The 21,965-nt window shown below is 40.8% G+C and overlaps 1 protein-coding gene across 1 annotated transcript in view; it reads right to left on the bottom strand.

The window, feature by feature from the left end:
- Positions 1 to 21,965, bottom strand: part of zmat4a (zinc finger, matrin-type 4a) — a 157,648-nt gene that overhangs the window by 78,960 nt on the left and 56,723 nt on the right. The window contains exon 3 of the mRNA XM_062417087.1: positions 19,098 to 19,187. Coding sequence (XP_062273071.1) covers positions 19,098 to 19,187 — 90 coding nt within the window. The remainder of the gene's footprint in view (positions 1 to 19,097; positions 19,188 to 21,965) is intronic.

The following is a 21,965-nucleotide window of genomic DNA, read 5'->3' on the forward strand; positions in this document are numbered from 1 at the left end:
ATGACTCCTTTGGAATTTGATGGTGCAAGAAGCTTGGTGATGTAGTCAATGTCTACAGGGTTGGTTGGTGTACTAGTATAGCTGGTGAGCTGACCATTATAAAGCTATAGTCAGACAGGAAAATGCCAGCCACAACAGCTTGTTGTAGAAGCAAAGTAGAGGTTTCTGGCACAACTTCACCTACCTCCAAGGTGCACAGAGAATAGTAAAGTCTGAAAAGGTCAAAGCTCCAGCAACACCTTAGGTATACTGAACTATCTTACTGTTAGACCGACGTGCTCCAGCTTGTGGCCTTCATTAAGGTCATCATAAAAAAAAATTACAAACAGTAAAATTAAATTTAAATTAAAGCAGAAAAAAAAACAAAATTACAATTATTTGTATCTAGACATGTATCAGCCTATGGGCTATCTATCAAGAGGGTTTGGGTATAGGGTCATGTGACTTCAGGCCAACTGTCAGTTGTTGCTAATGGAACAATAAGTTCACGTAATGTACTCATGAGTTGTATTTGTCCCTCACCTGTCAGAGAACCATGTCTCTTTAGTGAAGTAGTGTAGACTCCAACAGGCGAGGGTTAAATAAGAGTGGTTGGTGCAACATGGATAATGAACTTTGATAGCGTGAGCTGTTGGACTCTCTGGCTCTCCAGCAAAGAGAGTTTGCTAACAGTGCAAATTCAGATGTTCACTAAAGTTGAACACACAGAGATTAACTTTGCCCCTGCGAATGATTTCACAGTTTTTAAAAGTGTCTATGTATAAGCTATTCTCATTTATTAATCATTTTTATTGCCAGTGAGTGAATGGGTATTAACATAACTTAGAAAATGAGATATTACTAAACTCTGTCAGTTGTGTATATCAGCCTGTAGACTGATTTTTAATGGAGCTCCCCGGGCCAGAAACTCTACTAAATCCAAGATGTTTTTGCGTGGTCCCAAGCGGCTCGTCTCTTTCCTGCTAATGTCAACAAACAACTGGCATAACGACATGACACAACAAAAATGGCTCTCCGGCTAATGAGACAGCTAGCTGCGGCTGTCGACCAAGACAAGACATTTCACAACAAAACATGGCCGCAATCACCAGCCGATCCAGCAAGAAACAAGCTCCATCACCTGCAATAGTCTCACGCTACGAGCACACAGGCCTCACACAGGCTTAACATCCACAGGTGTTGCTATTGAGAAGGACTTTCTGATTTCTACATACAGAACCTTTACATGGTAGCAGGACCAATACCTAACTCATTTACAGGTAGCAATTTAACAAATCCGAGTTCTGAACACCAAGAGATTCAGGTCCTTGAATGTGGCCCATTGACTGACATGTGTTCATCCCACATCCGCTGTCATTTCTGTCTTTTCACAAGGTTAAGCAATTCTCTGCTCATCCTTATCTGAGATTTTCACAGTGTAACATAATTGTGAACAGCAGGTTCACACTGTCAATGACCCAGCTGCGGGACTCAGAGGATGTTCTGATCAGTTACACCAACTCAGCAAAACATACAGCTGTGATGATCGCATGCTCAGCTCTTTTAATGAACCGCATAAAGCTGAAATTTCTGACCCGAATGAGATCTCCATTGTCGGAGTCGCTCTTCACCTTGATGATGAGGTCCAGACAGCATGCAGTTTGAAGATGTCTATTTAGAGCCAAATCCTGCAAGACTTTTACATCAAATTCCATCAAATCAGACTAAATCTCTCTCTTGGGCTGCAAGGGAAGACTGTTCTACCGTCTATCCTCATTGAACCCTGATTAATTCAAACTTAAACCTTTGTACTGACATACACCAGGAGGCTGAACTCACTAATGTTAGATCTGTCTCCTCATCCTCATTCTTTTAGAACCCTCTGTGGAAAACAGCCCAGACCGCCCAGGCTGCTAGACGTGGTCAAGGCCAGTCCAAATAGTTTTTAAACCTCTTGCTGTGAGCAGGGTGCAAGATTGAGCAACGTGTCTAGTTTTTAAAAACTGCAGAAAACTTGGAACATATTTCACCTTTGCAATGCAATTTTAAGAGGAATTTTCTGTCAATTTCTGACCCATTTTCTAAGCTGACCTCACACCTGCTTCTCCAACCACTCATCCAACTCTAAACATATGATGACTATTAAAATTTCCCTGATTGTTCAAGCTTTATACAAGGGAAACTAGACATAAAGTCCCATGTGGTTTGGGGATCATATGCAATCCTAAGTCTTAAGTGAGGAGGAACACCTCTGTCAGCTCTTTCACATCTCACTTTACCTGGAAATGCTTTCTTTCAAAGGCCATTGTTTATATTCCTTTTTCAGAGCTTCCCTCAAGTGCTTCATTAGCCTCAGATACAAACCTCTAGGCTTCCACCTTCATTGTGCTGGGCTCTGCTTTCAGTGAGGTGAGGCTTTTTCTTTTCTTTTTTTTTTGCTAAATCACAGCCCTTCACTGGGAATAATGGCCCATCTCCCTCACAGAGAGGCAATTCACATTCATCCTCTTTGCAAAGAAGCTCAGAGGACATTTCAAATGTGGAGGCACTTTCCGAAGAGAAATGGGGGGAGTGGTATCTGGGTTCTACACTGAAGGAAGTCGCAATATACAATTTTTCAAATGGTAGAAGATTGGCACTGCAGTTCTTGGGAAACTCTTAGGTACCTTTGTTCAGTATTGTGTTGTATATTCTGTGTACATTTATCTAGTGCTAAGACATACACTGATATTTAAGTGTCCTTTTTAAAATGCAGCGTAATGTTAATACACGAAGCAGTCAGCACAAGGTGAGTAATGCTATAGCTTCATGGTTACTGAAGCCAATGTGTTGATTTATTTACATGGACATCCAACCAAACAGAGTTATTGAAAAAGCCGAAATTCAAAAGGATGACATTGACCAAGAAGCTGTTGTAATCAATGCCCAGTTAGTAGCACTGGATTCCAGGGATTGGCCAGTATTTACATTTTAAAACAGTAAAAAATATCTCATGCTAATTGTGGATGAACTGAATCATATTGAATCAGTGAATTGTATAATTACGAATGTATCTATCATTTTTATGTTTTTTTGGGAGGGCCATAAGCTGTGTATCTAGATATGTATCCAATAATTAGACAGAGATACACATACCTATGTCAAGCCCAAATATTTATAATCATAATCATATGCATGTCCCAATAATAAAAGCATAGAGATAATACTGTATTCTTCATTATCCTTAGAATAGCTCTTACTGACATACAAGATGTCTCTTCTGACTTTGTTCATAATATCTGTCCATATCTTTGTTTGTGTTGTGCGCTGTTTGGATCAACCTTTAAAATCCAAAAAGCTTCGAAACAAAAATACATGATAGAGATAACACACAATGTACTGCACATGTGGTACCACCATCTGCTGTTTAAATATGGTGAATGAGTGGTAATGCGAATATGCAAATGCATGTAAACCTTACATACATTGTGGCATATGTGAGTAATAGATTTCATAATGCATGGCTGGGCAGTCTTTGCATGATAAGGCCATCTGTAGATCTGATTAATTGTATGTTCGTATGTGTTTCTCATGTTATACATAACATTAGTCTTTATTTGTTCATATTTTGATTTACTCCTGCAGATATATACTTCCACGTTTCAGTGTGTTTCTATTGCGTACAGATTCATGCACTTGACTCTGTGTCTTTTGTGTTTGTTCTCCAAACTACTATTGGTGTAATTTTAGCAGTGGTGCCAACATACACTATGTTTCCCCTGAGGAATCATGGATGCCACTGTATGTTACCTTATCTTAAAAGTCACTGCATACCAGCAGTATTCTAAGCCTCCTACAGTTCTTTTTATACATGATCTAGTTTTAAACATAAACCTCTAAAACCTTTTTTTAATATGCCTGTCTAATATGCCATACTACAGACTGTGTATAAGAAATGTGTGTACTCACTAGAAGTGTGTGTGTGTGTGTGTCAAGTGTGCAATCTGTTGGATTTTGCTCAAGGAGAGGTCGAGGCAACCAAGCATAAGACTGCAGTCACTTCTTGTTCAGTCAAGGCAGTGCGGGACACCTGTGCCATCTCCAGTACGACTGCCCCTTCTCTCCACTGGGATCCAGTGGCGATGCTGGAGGCCTGATTTAATGGAAACTGGCAGTTGGATAAACTGACAGGCAAACCCCAGAACCAGCAGACCAACTGCACTGAGTCTGCACACATGAACATTTCTAATGGATGTTACTTCTGCTTGACAAAGGACTTAATTGTGCATTGATTATCGAACATCTAATGAACATTAAATGAAAAGGAAGGAAGAAATTGTTGTGTTTGGGAAGTGTTCTCACTGATCAGAGACAGGTGGAGAGTGAATGGATGCCTTAGTGATGGCACTGCTCAGCTAAAACTAATACAGACATCTTTAATGTAATTTTTCTACCTGAGAAGTCAAAACGTCTGCCCTGAAAAGGGTTTGTTAGATGGACTGCTGTGACATTTCATACAAACATTCATACCCAGATGATCTTTTCGTCTAGCACACCCAGCAACGTTTTTCCTACTTTTTTGTTTCCACATATTTCAGCATCTACTAATTGGATTGCAACAAAATTTTGCTCCTAGACCATGTATCCAAATGAATTGGGTGACCCTGACTTTCCCTCCAGCACCATCATGAGGCTGTCATTTCTGGTTTTGAGTGACATGTTATTAAAGCTACTGGCTGGAATATGGTGAAATGAGGCACAGGCAATCACTTGTAGTCTACTAACATGCTAAATGAAGATGGTGAGTACAGTAAACATTACCTGATCAAAATAAAAATGTTAGTATTGTCAGCCTTACAAAACTGCTTACAGCATGGCTGTAGAGTCTGTATTGTAGTAGAAGTATCAAAAGTGATTTAACACTCAAGTCTTCTACTTCTGGGTTTAAGTGCTATGTTCAAGGGTTCCTTGATAGCTATTGTAGAGGGAAGGGACTGTTATTCTTTTCTTCCTTGAAGCTGCTGCTAATAACCTCTTAGAACTTTTGTCTACCACCTACTTATTTGTGGTCCATACTGCTTCAAACTCTTTGTGACTTTAAGTTGATCAAAGAGCTCATTTGCCAAAAGCTTGTGTATTACTCCAGAGAATGAGCTTTGATTCATCTTTAAGTATGTGCAGGGCATATGATTAGTCCAAAGTCTAACCTGGTGATATGAAGTGCTGCACTTAGAAGTGCCAAACCAATTAATACCATAATCTGTAGCCGTCTTCAGGCCCTACTTATATTAGTGTGGGAGATAGAAGTCTCTTCCTGAGCTGTTGTCATGTGATGACTACCATCTCCATATTGGTGTGGGCTGAGCCCCGGGGATGCAAAGCAGCCAAGCACGTTCTAAACATAGTGTCTGCGATTTAATGGGTGTCTAAAACAAAGCTTTTAACCCTGAGATGGATGAAAACATGTTTCCCATACGCAGAAGCAAATCAGAAAGAACTCCGAGTGAGAACCACCAACAATGAACAGGTCTTTAACAGGCCCCCATACTGGTTTACATTTCTTTCATTGTTTGACTGACAGGATTGATTGTTATCTGTTTTTCTTCCGCTCAGCAGACCATGCATTAGGAAAAAAATAATAATCTAACCTGTCTTCTAATGTACAATCTTTGTCCCCAAAACTGTAAAAACCATGAGAGCATGCTACTCGACCGACACCCCCTCCCCCCTCCTGCATGAGAGCAGGTTATCACTGCAACTAGCATGACCAGCAGCGTGTACAGTTGTCAGATGCCATCAGCTCAACCAGGTCCAGACGCCGGGCCATGCCAGGCCGTACGCACTCTCACAGTCTCTGGAGGCAGTGCTGCTGCGTGTATTTTTAGACAGTGCCACCTTATAAGCACAGCCTGGTCGCATCACATCTGTATAGTTTAAGTGGAGCCCTCTCCCATCAAGGCAATGTGCCCTTTTACCGAGGGCCTAAGGTCGGACTGCAGACCCGACATAGATTTGTAGTGACACTTGAAAAAACAAATAAAACAATGTGTGAGGCTGTTCCTGGTATGATCACAAATGTTTTCAATACTGAGAAAGCTCAACCCGTAGTCAGTTAAAGGTGGTTTAGAAGTTTAAGATGATTTCATAGAGTCTTTTTGCAAGAGGCTATTCTTAGAGCCTTCCCAGCAGTGGTTATAAAAACGTTTGTACTGTAGAGAGTTCGCCGAAATCAAAAGGCTTCACCTTCTCGAGAGCGGAAAATTGGTATCACACAAACAGGGATAACATCACAAGGCATAAATGGTGTTTCGCTTGGTCCTGCACATGAAAAGATGGAAAAAGCTGGGTTGAAGAATGAAAAGAGAACTTGAGAGGGAAGTGAAAACCCCGTCTTCTTACCTGGCCGATCGCTGAGAGAAAAGGCTTGTCGGGTTGACGAACAAGCACCTCGGTTGAAGCGTACTGATCTCGTAAATACTACAAAAGCTATGTGACACAGCCTCAGAGGTAGATGGCGGTGCAAACCAGAGCTGTTAGGAACAAAACATGGTGCCATAATTACTGAATCATCCCAAATGATTCAAACTGCTGAATGATTTATCCCGTTTCTACAACACAGAAATTTAGCTTTTGCCGTCAAATAGGGGTGAATGAATTGTAGTTAACCTTTATCCCTATGGTTCTATATACACATATACTTGTATCTTGGTCCTCTTTTGGACTGATGATTCAAACCATGGATGTGGTCATATCACCAAATAGGAGTAGTAATAGTCCAATAGGACTTTTACTTCTGGAACCTTGAACTCCTGAAATGACTTCAATCTCTCACAGTTTTATACTCTCCAAAGCAACTGCAATAGCAACCTTTTGACTCTCTAGGACCAAATAAGTAGACAGACCGATGATAGTTTAAACTCAATTTAGCCTTTCATTTGACTACTCCGTGGCCTTCTCTTAGACCCCAAGGATCAACTGTTAAACTTTAATGTATGCACTGTAAAATATTGGGTGTAAAAGTGAACTCGTCGCCATGTTCCAAATGCATAATAGATGACACAAAACAGATCAAGAGACTGCAGACAGTGAGCTCCCAAAGGGAAGCTGAGCAGCTGCAGCAGAAAAGAGCGAAGGATAGTATAGTTCTCTGCTTAGCTCTCAGTCCAAACCCCCACATTACCCCTCCCATCTACCCAACCCATTTCCCTCCCTCCCTCTCTCTCTCCCAATGAAACAGGAACCTTCTGTCTCTCCTGGAACAGATATTAACCCCAAGGTTGATTTCATTTGAATGGCAGTAAATCACAAAGGAGTTGTTCTATCAGCTCCAAACTCCTCCCCTGGCGCTCATTCTTGACAGGATTCAGCGTTGAGCCACACGACCCAGAGAATTTTTCTGTTACTATCCCGCAGAGACTCGCATACCTATTAAGAGAGCTGATGTCGACAGATGATATGTCAAAGCGGTCAGGAGCTCATCTTTATGGGCAAATTTGATGATTACTGTCCTGGCGGATGGCATATCGTTAAAATCAGTACATTCATTGTCAACATTTGGTGTCACCTGTGATGTATTGTATCTGAATATGGATTTGATGGATTTTTACTGTAAACCACTGCAGACTTACAAGAAAACTTTAGATAAATATGTAAAGTATAGCTAAAGATGGAGAAAAAGCAGCTCCCCAAGCCACTGCATTTGCAATGAAATTTAAATTTGGGGGGAAAGGCTTTAAAATTTAAATGAGCTCCTTGACTTATTGTAGTTTTCATAGTTGTGATTCCCTAGATACATAAACCAGTCCCTCAGGATTTCTAACCACATGAGCCTCTAAAATGAAATACATCCTGAGGCAAAGGCAGTACACCCTGATCTATTCAATAAGCTTACAGACAGGTCACTGACCTAATCCGATTAGTAGAGTTTTCTTATGCTTTAATTTGTCTGTCAAGGACAATGACAAAGGAAGGAAACATCTGTACATGAAGCTGCTACAGCCTCATCCCCAACAGTTCTTCTGGTAGCTCAGATAAAATGCAAAACTAAGTAGAGGTACTGAATCATGAGCTTACAATCATGGAAATCAAGTATGTAAGTATCAAGTATGAATTGGACATAATCATACAGTACTTCACCATGTTCACTGTCTTAGTTTAGTGTGTTAAATACTTGTTCTAACACTTGCTTACTAGCCTTAGCCACTAATGCTGGAAGTGACGAATGGAAATATCATTCGTTCAATTCAATTCAATCTTATTTAGCGTCAAATCGCAACAGAAGGTATCTCAGGGCATTTCTCACATAGAGCAGGTCTAGCCTGTCCTCTTTATTTTACAGGGACAAGCACTTGGCGATAGCAGCAAGAAAAAACTCTCCTTTAACGTGAAGAAATTTCAAGCAGAACCAGACAGCAGCTATTTAATCATAAATCAAAGTTTGGTATTTTGAGTTGATGATGGCTCTAGATGAAATGTCAGAGGATCAACAAAGTCATTAAGATACAGTCATCTAGGCTCCATATGCACCAAATGCCATGGAAATCCATCCAGTAGTTGTTGGAATATTTCAGTCTGGACCAAATGTGACGGACTTACTAGGAATGGACATTGCTAACCCTTGAGTGGTGCCGTTGATGTGGCTAAAAATCCTCCTTCTGACTCAAGAGTGGTAAGAAGTTGTTTTATATTCTGAAAAAATTGAATTGGTGGAAAGATAGCTGTAGCTTTTTCATGGTGAAGATACATTTGACCTTTATGAACACTTCTTTGTGAGGTATATATTTAAGTTTACTGTCATATAGAAAAGCCTCTGGATTATAGGATTGAGAGCTACTTTATGTGTCAATATGTGCCTCTTGTCTGTTACAATCATTTTTCTTGACTGAAATGATTATTAATGTCTAATCTAGTATCAGGGAGTGTTGAATTTCCACAAAGTGTTAACAATGTTATGTCTCACTTTCTTAAATGTCTTTTCCTAGCATAGGACTCTTATGACCACATACTTATTGAAAGGAAATTCAGCAGGAATGGTCAACTTTTTGCAATGAGTAGACAAGTTTTTTTTCTATGTTTTGAATGGCAGATATCTTTTGAACAAATAATCAATCTTTTGTATTAATCATCTGATCTGTCAACCACCTTGAGACCACCTATTGTAGTCATTTGTACAAGGTATGAGGTAGTAAAACATGACCATTAAAAACAATAAAGTACAACATGTTTTAGACATACTAGAAACTGTCTCTCTTTGGACATGGCCAAGATATTTATGCATATTATGATTCTTTTCCATATATGTATTATTGTAGTACATGTAGTAAAATGTATGTAAAAACTCTGAACAAACAGCCAATGCATTTCCATCACTGTAGGATACTAGAGAAATACAACGTACTGAGCCTTGACATTTTTACATTACCTTCAAATTTGTTTATACAATGTTTAAATGGTTTGGCCTCTATTTCAATACACGAGTTTGTGTATACTTGTTCAGTAAGTTCTATTAGATCCTCCAGAATGTCCTCTATAAGAGATTGTACCATACCTTTTCATCGCACTACATTTGGACAGTCAGCATTATCTGTGAAAGCCATAACCCATAGGAATGACCAAACTGATGACTCTCTCAGGTCTGTAACCACTGATTCTTCATTGTATATGATGTGTAACTGTGTGTAGCTTTGTATTATGTATGTATCCTGTGTGTTTTTTCCTTTGTACTGTTTGTTATTGTGCCATTATGTTTTAATATTGATGTACTGAAGGGACTGCAGATGAAAGTGACTACTACTTGAAAATGTATATCCACTGTTTATGTTTCTGCTGTCTTACTATGGCTCATTCTAATCACTTTCCAGACATTAGACTGGCATGGAAACCATGAGCTCTACCCTCACCCACACTCAGGACTTTAGATAACACAAGGCATCAAGGTCACCTCTCTTTCCCCTGTCAACTCTTCGGCTCAGTCATGCTGCAGTATGGACAGAGATTCTGGAGGAAAAACTGTCTCCATGTACAAACCAATTTCTCTGCCGTCCCTGTTAACACAGTCAGTACAAAGCAGAGGCAGAATCTACCTGACAGCGATACACAAAATACTAACAGCTTTGATATGGAGAGCAGCTGGAATAACACTATTGGCCACAGAGGGGGAAAAATACAATAAATACAACTGTTTTCACCGCAGGCACATTTGCCAAGTCCTGAATCACTCTGCATGAATAATGTTTCACTATTAACAGTTTAGGGTCTGGTGTGGTTTGAATGCTGCAGTGGTACTCCTAAGACTACTGCATAACTACATACTCATTTGAATATTTTGAAGCATTGTTTACATCCAGGTTTACTTGCTAGCAGATGTTTTCTTCCTTGCCTCATTTCCTGCTGATGTGAGTGATCCGAGCGCTGGCAGGAGATACAGTGCAAAACTCCTGAGTCTCAGAGATCAAAAAACAGAAAGGAAGAAAAAACACATCAAAGACAGAGTGACAAAAAGACCTTTTGTACAAGACGTACGAGGAAGGAAGAGGAGGAGAGGAGAAGGAGAAGGCAAGAGATGAAATAAGGTGAAAAGGATAAAAATGAGAAAGATGTACCACAGTTGAGGGAAGGAAGAAAAATAAAACAAAAGGAGAATAGAAAGGTTGAAAAGTGAAAATGTGTGCACATGCACATGCGTCCTCGTGCACACGTATAACCAATATATTTTTTTAAAAAACTGTACCAAGTTCCAAGATGGTGCTTGATACATGTACACTGAAAGGAACAGTCCGACTTTTGTGCTTTTTGTGCCCATAGAGTGTGAGCACTGGAGTCAGTTTGTGGCTTGTCTGATCATAAAAAGAATCATTTCAGGGTGTTTGTGATGCTCACACAAATGCATTCATTGTCTTACAGCCTCTTCTTTTTGTAATTACTGTGTATGGGGAAAATATTTTTTGGAATCAGTGTGTAGAAAACACAAACATATTTCATGTCAGGGTGCTGAGTCCGGAACATTGCAGATACTGTCTGTTTACCAAGGACTCACAACACTGTAATAGTCTAAAATGCTTCCTTTTTACAGTCTTATCAAAGGCCTTAATGAAGCCAGTAAAACGTCCCGACTACAAATTGTCAAACAGAACTACAAAATGATTGTTGATTGTTTTCTTTTCTTTTTTATATTTTTATATTTATTATATTTACAAGGCAGCCGAGGGACTGCTCCAACAAAATGTCATTGTCCTGTACAATGACAATAAAGACTATTCTATTCTAATAATTCTTTCTGTTTCTGTTTTATTGTCATACATTTAAAGCATCTGTTGAAATGGCCTGTGTTGAACAATGAAAAAACTATTATAAATATGCATACTATTATCACTATTTAGTCATACTCACTTGTGCAATGTTTTATTAATTACATTCATAAAATAATCAATGCAAAAATGTGTAAAACATTTATTCAGAATTTTATTTATTAAACAACTTTTTAAATATGGGTTCAGATTCACAAATTCTGAGTGTTCCAAATAGAAAGACATGACATGACATGACATGACATAACATGACAACCTTTTGCTCCACTTCTCAGAGGAGCAACTGACTTAAATGGAAGCTAGAAACATCCAGCACTCTTTGGATTTTTGCAAAATAAAGCAAATCAAACTTATTCATGTCATGGACCTCCAAATTAGATGCACTATAGACCACAGACCCTATTCTCTGAGTTTGGTATGATAAAAGTGAAATGAATCTATTTTTCCTCATGCTGGGAACCCCCTGCAGTCTGCTCAAGGACCCCTGCTGGTCTTCTTCCAAACAACTTCATAACCACATTACAAAATGGGATGTTCGATGAATTAATATTAACCTACCATAAATACATAGATAATAAATCAATAACAGCATTTTGAATATTATAGTAATACCAGCATTTTTGAGTTATATAACTATAACTCTTATTATTCAAACCAGAGTGTGAACACATAATCACAGTTGTACTTGTTGTTAAAGCTTGACAATCATTTCAAATGACTTAGCTGATTTGCTTTCTACTTTAAGTCTACAGGCGAATATTTGATCTATAACTCTTCTTCTTATGCAGCCTGTGTGCTTAAAAAATTAAACACACAAAGTTTCTGTTAAATTTTTAATGTTTAGAAAAAGTTTTTAAATAAAGGAGCGTGTCCTGACTGGGATTTCTAGTTTTGCCGTGGTGTCAGAGCAGATACTGAGAGCAGTGGAGCTTCAGTAGTAATTGTAGTATGGTGACATCACTTGTATATACTGTTTGTGTCACACAATTTACTGATGACTCATTTTGAGAAATGCTCTATTATGCTTCTGATTTGGTGAGATCAACCAATTTTGGGTGCGTAACATGCAAGGAATTTGAATAAAAGTGATGCCGTTTTTGTCTCTTCTGCACTCTTTGACATTGCACTTTTCCTAAATTTAAAAAGGAGCATTTTACAGTGTTACAGGTCCTAAAGAAGCAAAAAGTTAAGAGAAAGAGTTTTTTTGTTTGGCTCTACAGAAATACGACATCCATTCTTGACCCATTCGACACCCATTCTTGACCCATTCTCTTGATGTTCATAATTATTATTATTATTATTATTATTATTATTATTATTATTATTAATAATACCTATTGGAAACCTAGTATGTCCAAAACGACATATGGAGTTCTTTTTCATAATATTCTTTTTGATGTCTCACTATGGGATGCACGCCAAGTTGCAGACCTCAGAAGCATTAATCTCATTACGCCAATCATGATTGGCTGGTGAACGTTTTCGTCCGCAGCATGTAGTGCCACCTACCTTAAATAGCTGCTGTGGACGACATAGTCTCATTCAAACACCTCTTCTCACTCGCAGCATGTCTTGCGTCAGTACTAGCTGGCTTAACTGTCCACAGACAGATCTTATTTAGCCTCCGTCGCCGGGCGCTAGCTAGTTTTTCTTTTTGCTTCATCTCTGATCACACCAGATCAGATTTGGTGTTTTTCCTTGGCCTCCACGGCTTGGTAATTGTTCTCAGCTCCTCACCACGGTAGCTGAGTTTTTCAGTCGGGAATTGGCTTTTCAGTTGATTTCTCAACTCTTTCGTTGTTGGCACACCAGCTAACTACCTCGACTCCCTGCCTGCTCGCCAGCTCGCGGGGATGGAGGAGAAAATCCTTCACACCAGAGGTGCCGGAGACTCCGGGGCCCGCCCCTGCCGCTGTGGAAATAAGATTTCGAGCAAAGACAAACACCAGGTCTGCTCGGGCTGCCTAGGGCTAGAACATGCCCGGCTAGCTGTCGATGTTCCCGGCTCGTGTCAACACTGCGCTTTGTTCACGATCAAGAGTCTCCGCAGACGGCTAGCCCGCCAGGCTAGCTTGTCTGGCCATGGCCCCTACCTCCCCACCTGCGACCACCCGGTCAACAGCGGAGGGGAGAGGGAAGTCAGTGCGGAGGTGACACCGGTAGCTAGCGTTAGCTGGGGCTCACAGCTTGACATGGCTCCGGTTCCCCCGCCAGAGGAGGACGTCCTGGAATTGGACTACGGAGAGGACGAAGACGATGCCTTGGATATCCTCATATCAGAGGATGACGAGGAAGTCGACGTTTTCGTCACTCCGGCCCGGGCTGAACAGCCCAGAACCTCCACCACCTTTAGAGATGGAGATGAGAGTAGCACACCAGCTTCTCCTCTCCCCAGCTCGGACATGCTCGACGTGTGTAAGGCTCTCAGTCAGCCTTGACTGAGAAGGCTTACAAGGCGGCAGCACTTTCGGCCAGAGCGCTTAATGTCCTCTCCATGCCCACCGCATACCAGGCGGAGTTATGCGAGGATTTTGCACAGACACAGGACCCAGCTACGTGGAAGGAGATACCGGTTATCACCTACTTGTGTCTCCGTATCCAACGCTGAGCGGTCCAGGCCACGGGAAGAGCAATGGGTACCATGGTCCTACAGGAACGAACGCGGTGGCTTAACCTCACCAACCTGTCGGACAGAGAGAAGGACGATATACTGGACATGCCCATCGTCCAGGAGGGTATCTTCGGCTCTGCGTTAGCTTTTATGCAGCAACGGTGTGAAGCCAAGAAGAAGGAGGACAAAGCTCTTTAGCTTTCACTCACACCCGGACCGACTCGCGCTGTGGGCCTGGCACGTGAGTGGCTCGATCTTACCGCTGCGTTAGCGACATCCATGCACTTTCGGTGCATCCCTCGTGCGCTCAGTTCGCCCAGGGAGATGTAAGGATGACTTTGAAGCCCAATCCGACCTGCCCAAGGTGGTTGGTTCATGTTCTCCTATTGACCTTGGGGCTTTCGCTGCTTCACTTGGAGAGCAGCGGTCGTGCACTTTATGTCCGGTTCGTGCGGTGCACACTTACATGGATAAGACTGGGGGTTTCAGGAGGAGCGATCAGCTGTTTGTCTCCTGGGCTAATCCTCATAAGGGGAAACCTGTTACAAAGCAACGCCTCTCCCATTGGGTGGTGGAGCTGATTGCTTTGGCTTATATGGGTCAGGGTTTGCAGCCGCCGGCGGGCCTGCGAGCACACTCTACTCATGGCTTGGCCGCATCCTGGGCCTTATTCAGGGGAGTTTCTGTTCAGGATATTTGTGCTGCGGCGAGTTGGTCTTCGCCTCTCACTTTTGTCCGTTTCTATATGTTGGACGTCTCCGCCCCGTGTAGCACTAACTGGAACAGAGCAGCTCTCCCTGTGGGTTGGTGGACGCTAGATAAGCTTGTCTGGCATTACGGGAGCTACCACATCCCATAGTGAGACATCGAAACGAACATTATGAAAGAGAACTTTAGGTTATTTACATAACCCCGGTTCTCTGAGTAATATGAGTGAGATGTCTCACCAGGCAACCCTTCTTGCTTGGGCTAGTGAGAAGAGGTGCTTATCTTGAATGAGACTGTGTCGTCTGCAGCAGCTATTTGAGGTAAGTGGCACTACATGCTGCGGACGAATACGTTCACCAGCCAATCATGATTAGCGTAATGAGATTAATGCTTCTCAGGTCTGCAACGAGGCGTGCATCCCATTGTGAGACATCTCACTCATATTACTCAGAGAACCGGGGTTATGTAAACAACCTAAAGTTACAATGTTTCCACGCGACAGCAGCGTTATCCAACTGCAATAAAAGTTGTTTCCAAGAAAATTAAGTGATTCATTGTAGAATAGAATAGAATAGAATAGAATATACTTTATTGTCCCCTAGGGGAAATTTGTCATGGACTCAGAGTGCGAAGTGCATAGTAGTAGCTGCCCTTATAGACAATAAATACACATAAAATACATATAACAGCTAAAGACGTACATGTAGGCTACATACACACTCATGACACATCCAATGAAAGATTAAAGCAAAAAATAAAAAATAAAAAACAAAACAAAACAGAACAGAACATCAAGTTATTGCACACTTCCCAGGCCTCAGCGTACAGATCTATTTAACATTTTGATGGTGGTGGGTACGAAAGAGTATTTAAAACGGTTCAGTTTGCATTTTGGGATTCTGTACCTTCTGCCAGAAGGCAAGAGCTCATACTGCGTTTGAAGGATGTGGGACGAGTCCGACGATACCCTCTGCGCCTGCCTGAATACAGACTGCTCATAGATGGACTGATGGGAGAGCTTTTCAGTCCTCCCCATCACCGAAAAAAAAAAGAAGCTTGTTTTATTTGTCAATTTGATGGCTGGACAATTGATGAATGGTCATCAGTCCACAATGCACCGTGGTTACGTTGTATCAACAAGTGTGTGGGAAAAAATGATGAAGTAGCAGGAAAATGGACATGGCTGTCGGTAACCAAAAGCCCAGTGGGGCAGCCAAAAGTAAAAGCAGTAATAGAGAGGAGGTTGGAACATTAATTGATTATGGGGGTTGGGGCTCGGGGTGTCATGAGCGTCAGTGCCCAGGGGCCCCTAGGGGTACTAATCCAGCCATGCTGCAAGCTCAGCAGGCACAACATACAAACAAAATGGGAACATACTCATAAAAACATTGCTCCAAAGTGCTATTAGTGGTCAAAAAACACACAGAACACCTTTAAGTAAAAGACCTGCGCCATTATTTTACCATTGAATATCTGTCTCTAGGCTTTCAACCCTAACAACATTTTGAATTAAACTTAAACACTGAATACTTTTATTGTTACTACTTTTTGTATGTTTTTTTACTGTTACTACTTTGTGGCAGGAAAAATAATGAAGAAAGATAGAGATAAGATGAGACAAATGAGAAAGTGAGACAGGCTTAAACTGGGAGCACTGTGGTGCCGTGGTGTTTTTTTATTGGGGTTTTTTCATTAAACTAATACTAATAATATCAGTTAGATGGTGAAATAACAGAGTACAGAGAAACAGTGTGTATTAAATGGTCAAACTGCGTGTTGTACATGTGTAGCCTGACAGGAAGGTAATAGGACACAAAGAGATTGAAAGATTGAAACAATATCCGCGTTCGTACATCCGAGTCTTATCACTCATCACTATGATCCCAAACGGTTTCAGCCCCATGGATAAAAGCATCAGCACAGCGCTGGCAGGAGATCGAGTACAAGACTGCTGCGTCTCAGAGATGGAAAAAAACACATCAAAGACATGGTGACAGACAGACCTTATGTAGAGGAAAAATAAGGAGGGGAAAGGAAGAGAAGACAAAGAGACGAGGACATGTAGTTGGGAAGAGTTGAGAGAAGGGAAAGAGAGACAATGAGATAAAGAAATGAAAGAGTAGTTGAGGGAATAAAGAGAACGACAACTGGAGGGAGTAAAAAGGTTGGAAAAATGATTAGTGAAATGGGGGATGGGTGGTGTAAAGGTCAGATAATTGAGATATAACAGGCGATAGATCAATAGAAAGTAAATGAGGTGTTTCATAGTGAGGGATCCATGAAACAATATTACGGCACTCTGCCGTTCCACTCAGCTTTGTTGTCTTTAAGCTCATTGTTTTGGTTGAGTGTCTTGGCTCTCATCACTTGTCTTCAGATAGCACGCAGCAGTTGGAATAAATTGCTAAGACGCTATATTCCTATACTAAATTCCTAACACTAAACAACAAACAAATCAAGTTAGTGATCAGCTTAGTCAGATATTTCCCTCATGAAGAGGGAAATATCTGACTAAGCTGATCATAACTTGATTTGTTTGTTGTTTAGTGTTAGGAACTTTAGTTATCAGGAATATAGGTCTTAGCACTTTAACTTCAATGCTGGTAAAGGCTAATCTTGCAAGACAAGAGATGCGAGCCAACTTAAAATGTGATAATATGCCAGTGTTGTGTTTCAGCTTGTTTCTGCTGGCCCCCAGGTGGCCAAAAAAATAAGAATAGTTTTCACGGGTTTAAAGTCATTGGTAATGTACAGTCACCGGCAACTTCATTAGGTACACCTGTGCATTCTTATTCAATCCAATACAACAGCTCTGCTATAAATTCTACTTTTTTGAAGTTTATACATTTTCAGTTTTTGGTGATGATTCTACTTTATGTTTATTAAAAGAGGGCAGTGAGTGTATATTTTGAACTCTGTCTTAAACTGTGCCAAACCTGAAGGATCACCATCCAGTAAAACACACTGAGTGAAAGTGTTTCCAGTTAAACATCAGGAATTAGACCCATCCATTGGAACAAGAAGCAAGGCTCCAAGCAACAACCCTTTACCCAACCAACCCTTTAAATAGATAAATCACATTGAGCTGCTTTTTATAGCAGAGGGTGAAAATATGTGATTTTGGGGCTGACTGATTTCACAGATTTTTGGCTTTTTTTTATACTTCTGTATAACTTGTTCACTAAAATAGACTTTATGTTTGCAGCTCATGCAAATCTTTTAATTGTTCACGCTCTGATAATTTTAAAACTTAAGCAAATCTTTTAACTTGACAGAAATACTGTCTTCAGGTATATTGTGATATATATCACTATCATACTGATATGGGGGGAAAAAACTGTTGAGATCCAATGTTTGTAATATTGCCCAGCCCTAAACAGGAGGCCAGAGAAAGAGAGAGGAGAGGAGAAAGAAAAAAGGAAACGACTGAAGGATTGGAGGAGATGAAAGTAGAGATGGGATGAAAGGAGCAGAGTGAAGGGGAGAAGAACAAGAAGAAATAGAGGAGAATTGTAGGGGGAAAGAGATTAGTGAGGGGAGAATGAATATGGACAAGAGGACTAGAGGAAAGGGAAGAAAAAATAGGAGGCAGGAGGAAAGACAAGGAGAGTCTAGGAGTAAAAGAGATGAGTGGAAGCTTGCGACGGGAAGCAGAGATGAGATGAGGACAAAAAAGAGAGGCAGAGAGGAACTGAAACAGAACAGTCAGAATGGATGCTGTTAGCTGAGGCACTGAGAGAGCAACAGCATCCCTTAACGTGTCCTTATCTGACTCACAAGCCCAGATTTCCAGACTGATATCTCCCAGCAAAAACTCCCAGTAATCACAGCAGAGACCACAGTCCCTCTCCTGACCTCCTCCATCACCCCTACGTCGACCCGCATCTCCACTTGAAAGCAACTTGGGATAAAAACCTCCCTTTTCACTGTGACATAAAATCTCAACAGGAAATCTCGACACCGTGATGCTTATCAGAGTGTGCACGGAACCGCCAGTGGATGTAAAAAAAAAAAAATTGTTATTTTTCTTTTCCCCGGCGGAGAGAAAAGAGGAACAGAAGGAGCTCAGAGCTGGAAAGGCTAACCAAACAACACACATCACCACCCCAAATGCTTATTGAACAGGGGGGGAATGTTGAGGCGGCGTAATCTGTCAAACATGTGTGCTTTCAATTGGGAGGACCAGATGAAAGGTTAGCATCTCCTGGTATACAACGTTGCTGTCGTATTGTTCACTGGTCTAAAAAATGTGGGGCTGCTGTTTATCTGTCAGCTATTCTGACACAGAGTGTGTGTGTGTGTGTGTGTGTGTGTGTGTGTGGGGGGGGGCCTGTAGTGAGGGTCATGAAGACACACGGCTCAGGGTAAAGCAGGGAAATCCATTAACAATAAAAGGTCTCGGTGTGAGAGCTGGAGCCGCGGATTGATGCACACGTGTTTGTGAGTGATTACCGAGGCTTGGAGGGGAAACATACAGCAGGATGGACGTGATGTGGATTTCACACAGGACTTACATTGTCTGTTCTGAGCTTCTTGGCAGGGCAGCCTCCATCCACAGGATGTAGCATGTAATACAGCCGCACTTTGTTGGCGTGTTTCCGACTCTGGAAGAAGGACAAAAGACAAGAGTTATGAGTAAAGTTTTGATATAGTCTCCACAGGTCAAGTCAGGACTTTGATTCTGTCTTTATCCTTGAATTCATTCACGTGAAGGTGCTACACTGTACAGTACAAACATTCTACTCTTTCTTTAACCTCCTCTGCCCTGTTTCATTTCACCTTGCCACTTGATATTACATTATGCCAGTGTAAACTTAAGGGGCAGAGCTTGAGGGGAGAGGAGGATTTAAAATGGAATGCCCGTGTCTTCATCCACAGGCTCCACTAATACTCTTAAGCGAGTAACTGTCAGTGCATTTCAGTTACTGTGTCTCATGTACAATTGAATGTTGTTTTAAAAAGATTTCAATATGCGATCATCAGATGAGTAACTTCAAAAACTTTTTTTTTTTTCTGCAACATGATCGGCTGCAGTCTGATAAGGCCAGGCATGTCCAAACTATTCCATAAAGAGCAGTGTGCCTGCAGTTTTTTGTTCCAACCAATCAGGAGCACACGATTCAACTAATCAACTGCCTGAAAACTGATATCAGTTGATTAAATGAGTCAAGTCTGGTGTGCTCCTGCTTGGTTGGAATGGAAACCTGCAGCCACATGAACCTTCATGGAATAGTTCAGACATAACTGGATTAGGAACACTCGTTGCATCTCACACCTGCTTACTTAGTGTTGCACTCACTTAGTTATATATCAAATTAATTCCAGTTTTTGTTTTTGTATGATGGGTAAAATGTTTAAATTGTGAGTTATTATAATGTGCACAAACAAAGTAACTGGCTACATTAGCTGTTGTAAGTTAAGACAGTCCCATACACTGTGATGTAAATCGTAACACTACACGCAGCTCACAGGACTGTAGTAACTCCAGATGGATAACTGGCTCTGGCTAACTCATCATACTTTTAATCGTTGCATTAATGACAGACTGACAAAACAAAAAATGATCTGCATCAAACCCAACCCATCAAGTTGGGTTTGTGTTACCTCCTGCTATGAGGAGAAAAGCCTTTTGAGGTCAAATGACCAGTGTGCAGTTTCTACTTTACTCAGTTTGTCCCAGTCTGCGTTCCATACAAGTTGTTCCATACAAATGCTCTACACAGATGAAGCATCTAGAATAGTACTGACAGTTGGTAGCATAATGGGTTAAGCTACACATTTTGAGAAGTCTTAAAGGTGCCGCAAGTCTTTTACTATTCTTTCTCAACTGTCTTGCACATGAAATCCTAAATATACAATGTTTCAACCATATTTTAACTTTCATGAATTTTGCAAACACACACACACACAAAAGAAAATTGTGAATCATCTCAAAGCTAGAAAACATCATGATTCTTTTGTCCATATAACTGCCATTATCTAACAAAGCCATAAAAGCCACTCATTTTTATTCTTCTTTATACAAGGAATGGTGGAAAGTAAATACAGTGCACTAGCAGCATGAGTTTATGTACCAAAGCTTTCTAAAAACTGATTTGTGAGCATACAAAATGCAAATGACAAATACCACTGACACGTTGCAGATACATTGTGAGTCCTGTGTTCCACTTACATGCTCACACATGGATCAGGTATGTTATTATTTACTATTAGTTACAGGTGTCACAATGAACACTCATGGTCCAAGTCGCAGCTTACTTCAAACAGGTGGCAGCCATTCCTCATGCTAACTCCCACTAAAGTCCTTCCTGACACAGTATGTCATCATCAGCAAATGTAGATACTCTAATGAACAGGTGGTAGGTTTACAGATTTGATACACTGATATTGATTTTATTAAACATATCCGGTATTGGCCAAAAGGGAAAAAAGACCTTCGTTATGTGATTGGTTCTTTGAATCAGCCAGTCACTGAGCTGAGATATCAAAATTGGCTTCAGGAGTGAAAAAGTGTGATCAGAGCATCCCAAGCTAGAAGGTGACATTATGTTGTATCAGACAGCAAAGTAGAGTATAAATACATGCAGTGACTTTCATACCTCTAACTGACACTGGTACTTATTCATTTAGAAAGCACTCCTAAATAAACTACCAAATGACCTCTTGTCACTAATAAACATCAATGAAGGAACTAATCAAACCTGCTTTCACGACTGGATTACACCACATGTGCCAGGTAAAGGCTGCTTTTAGATTTTTATGCTTCAGACTCATTGAACAACCTTAAACACCTTGAATATTGATTCCCTGATAGCATGGGGAAATTTCAGAAATAAACTCTTAAATCTTTTTTTTTTATGTAACTGTTTTAATCAGAAATGTGTATTTCTGCTGTTTGAGTAGTTTTTTATGCTCTTACACCTTTTGAATCTTAATGTTTCTGAACGTTTGCTGTTTAACTTGTTTTCTCTGCATTATTGAAAATGAGGGTCATCCATCAATGTATCCCAGAGAAAATAAATAAAGGTTGACGGCATGTCTTTTAATCATCCATTCACAGTCAGACAGTGCAATAAAAATTCCTCGAGTTATCAGCTGATCTGCTATCAACCAAACTCGAGTGAGCGTCTCAGTCTGTGTGATAGTGCTGGAGGAGTCGGCACCCTGTTGCAGCAGAGCATAAACACTTTGGATAATCATCGTCGTCACGTACTGATGATATTGTGATGAAAAACTGCCGCGTTAAGTGCCTCGCTTTCATCATTCACTTAACTCCCTGTTCAAAATAGGCTTTTAGAGCAAAAAGGGCTGAGAGTTAGTGAAGCAGGTTGAATTAATGGGCTGTGTGGCATCAATGTGTGAAAGAAGTTACACGTTATTTA

The sequence above is a fragment of the Scomber scombrus genome, chromosome 4, assembly GCF_963691925.1.
Source record: "Scomber scombrus chromosome 4, fScoSco1.1, whole genome shotgun sequence".
NCBI classification, from domain to species: Eukaryota; Metazoa; Chordata; class Actinopteri; order Scombriformes; family Scombridae; genus Scomber; species Scomber scombrus.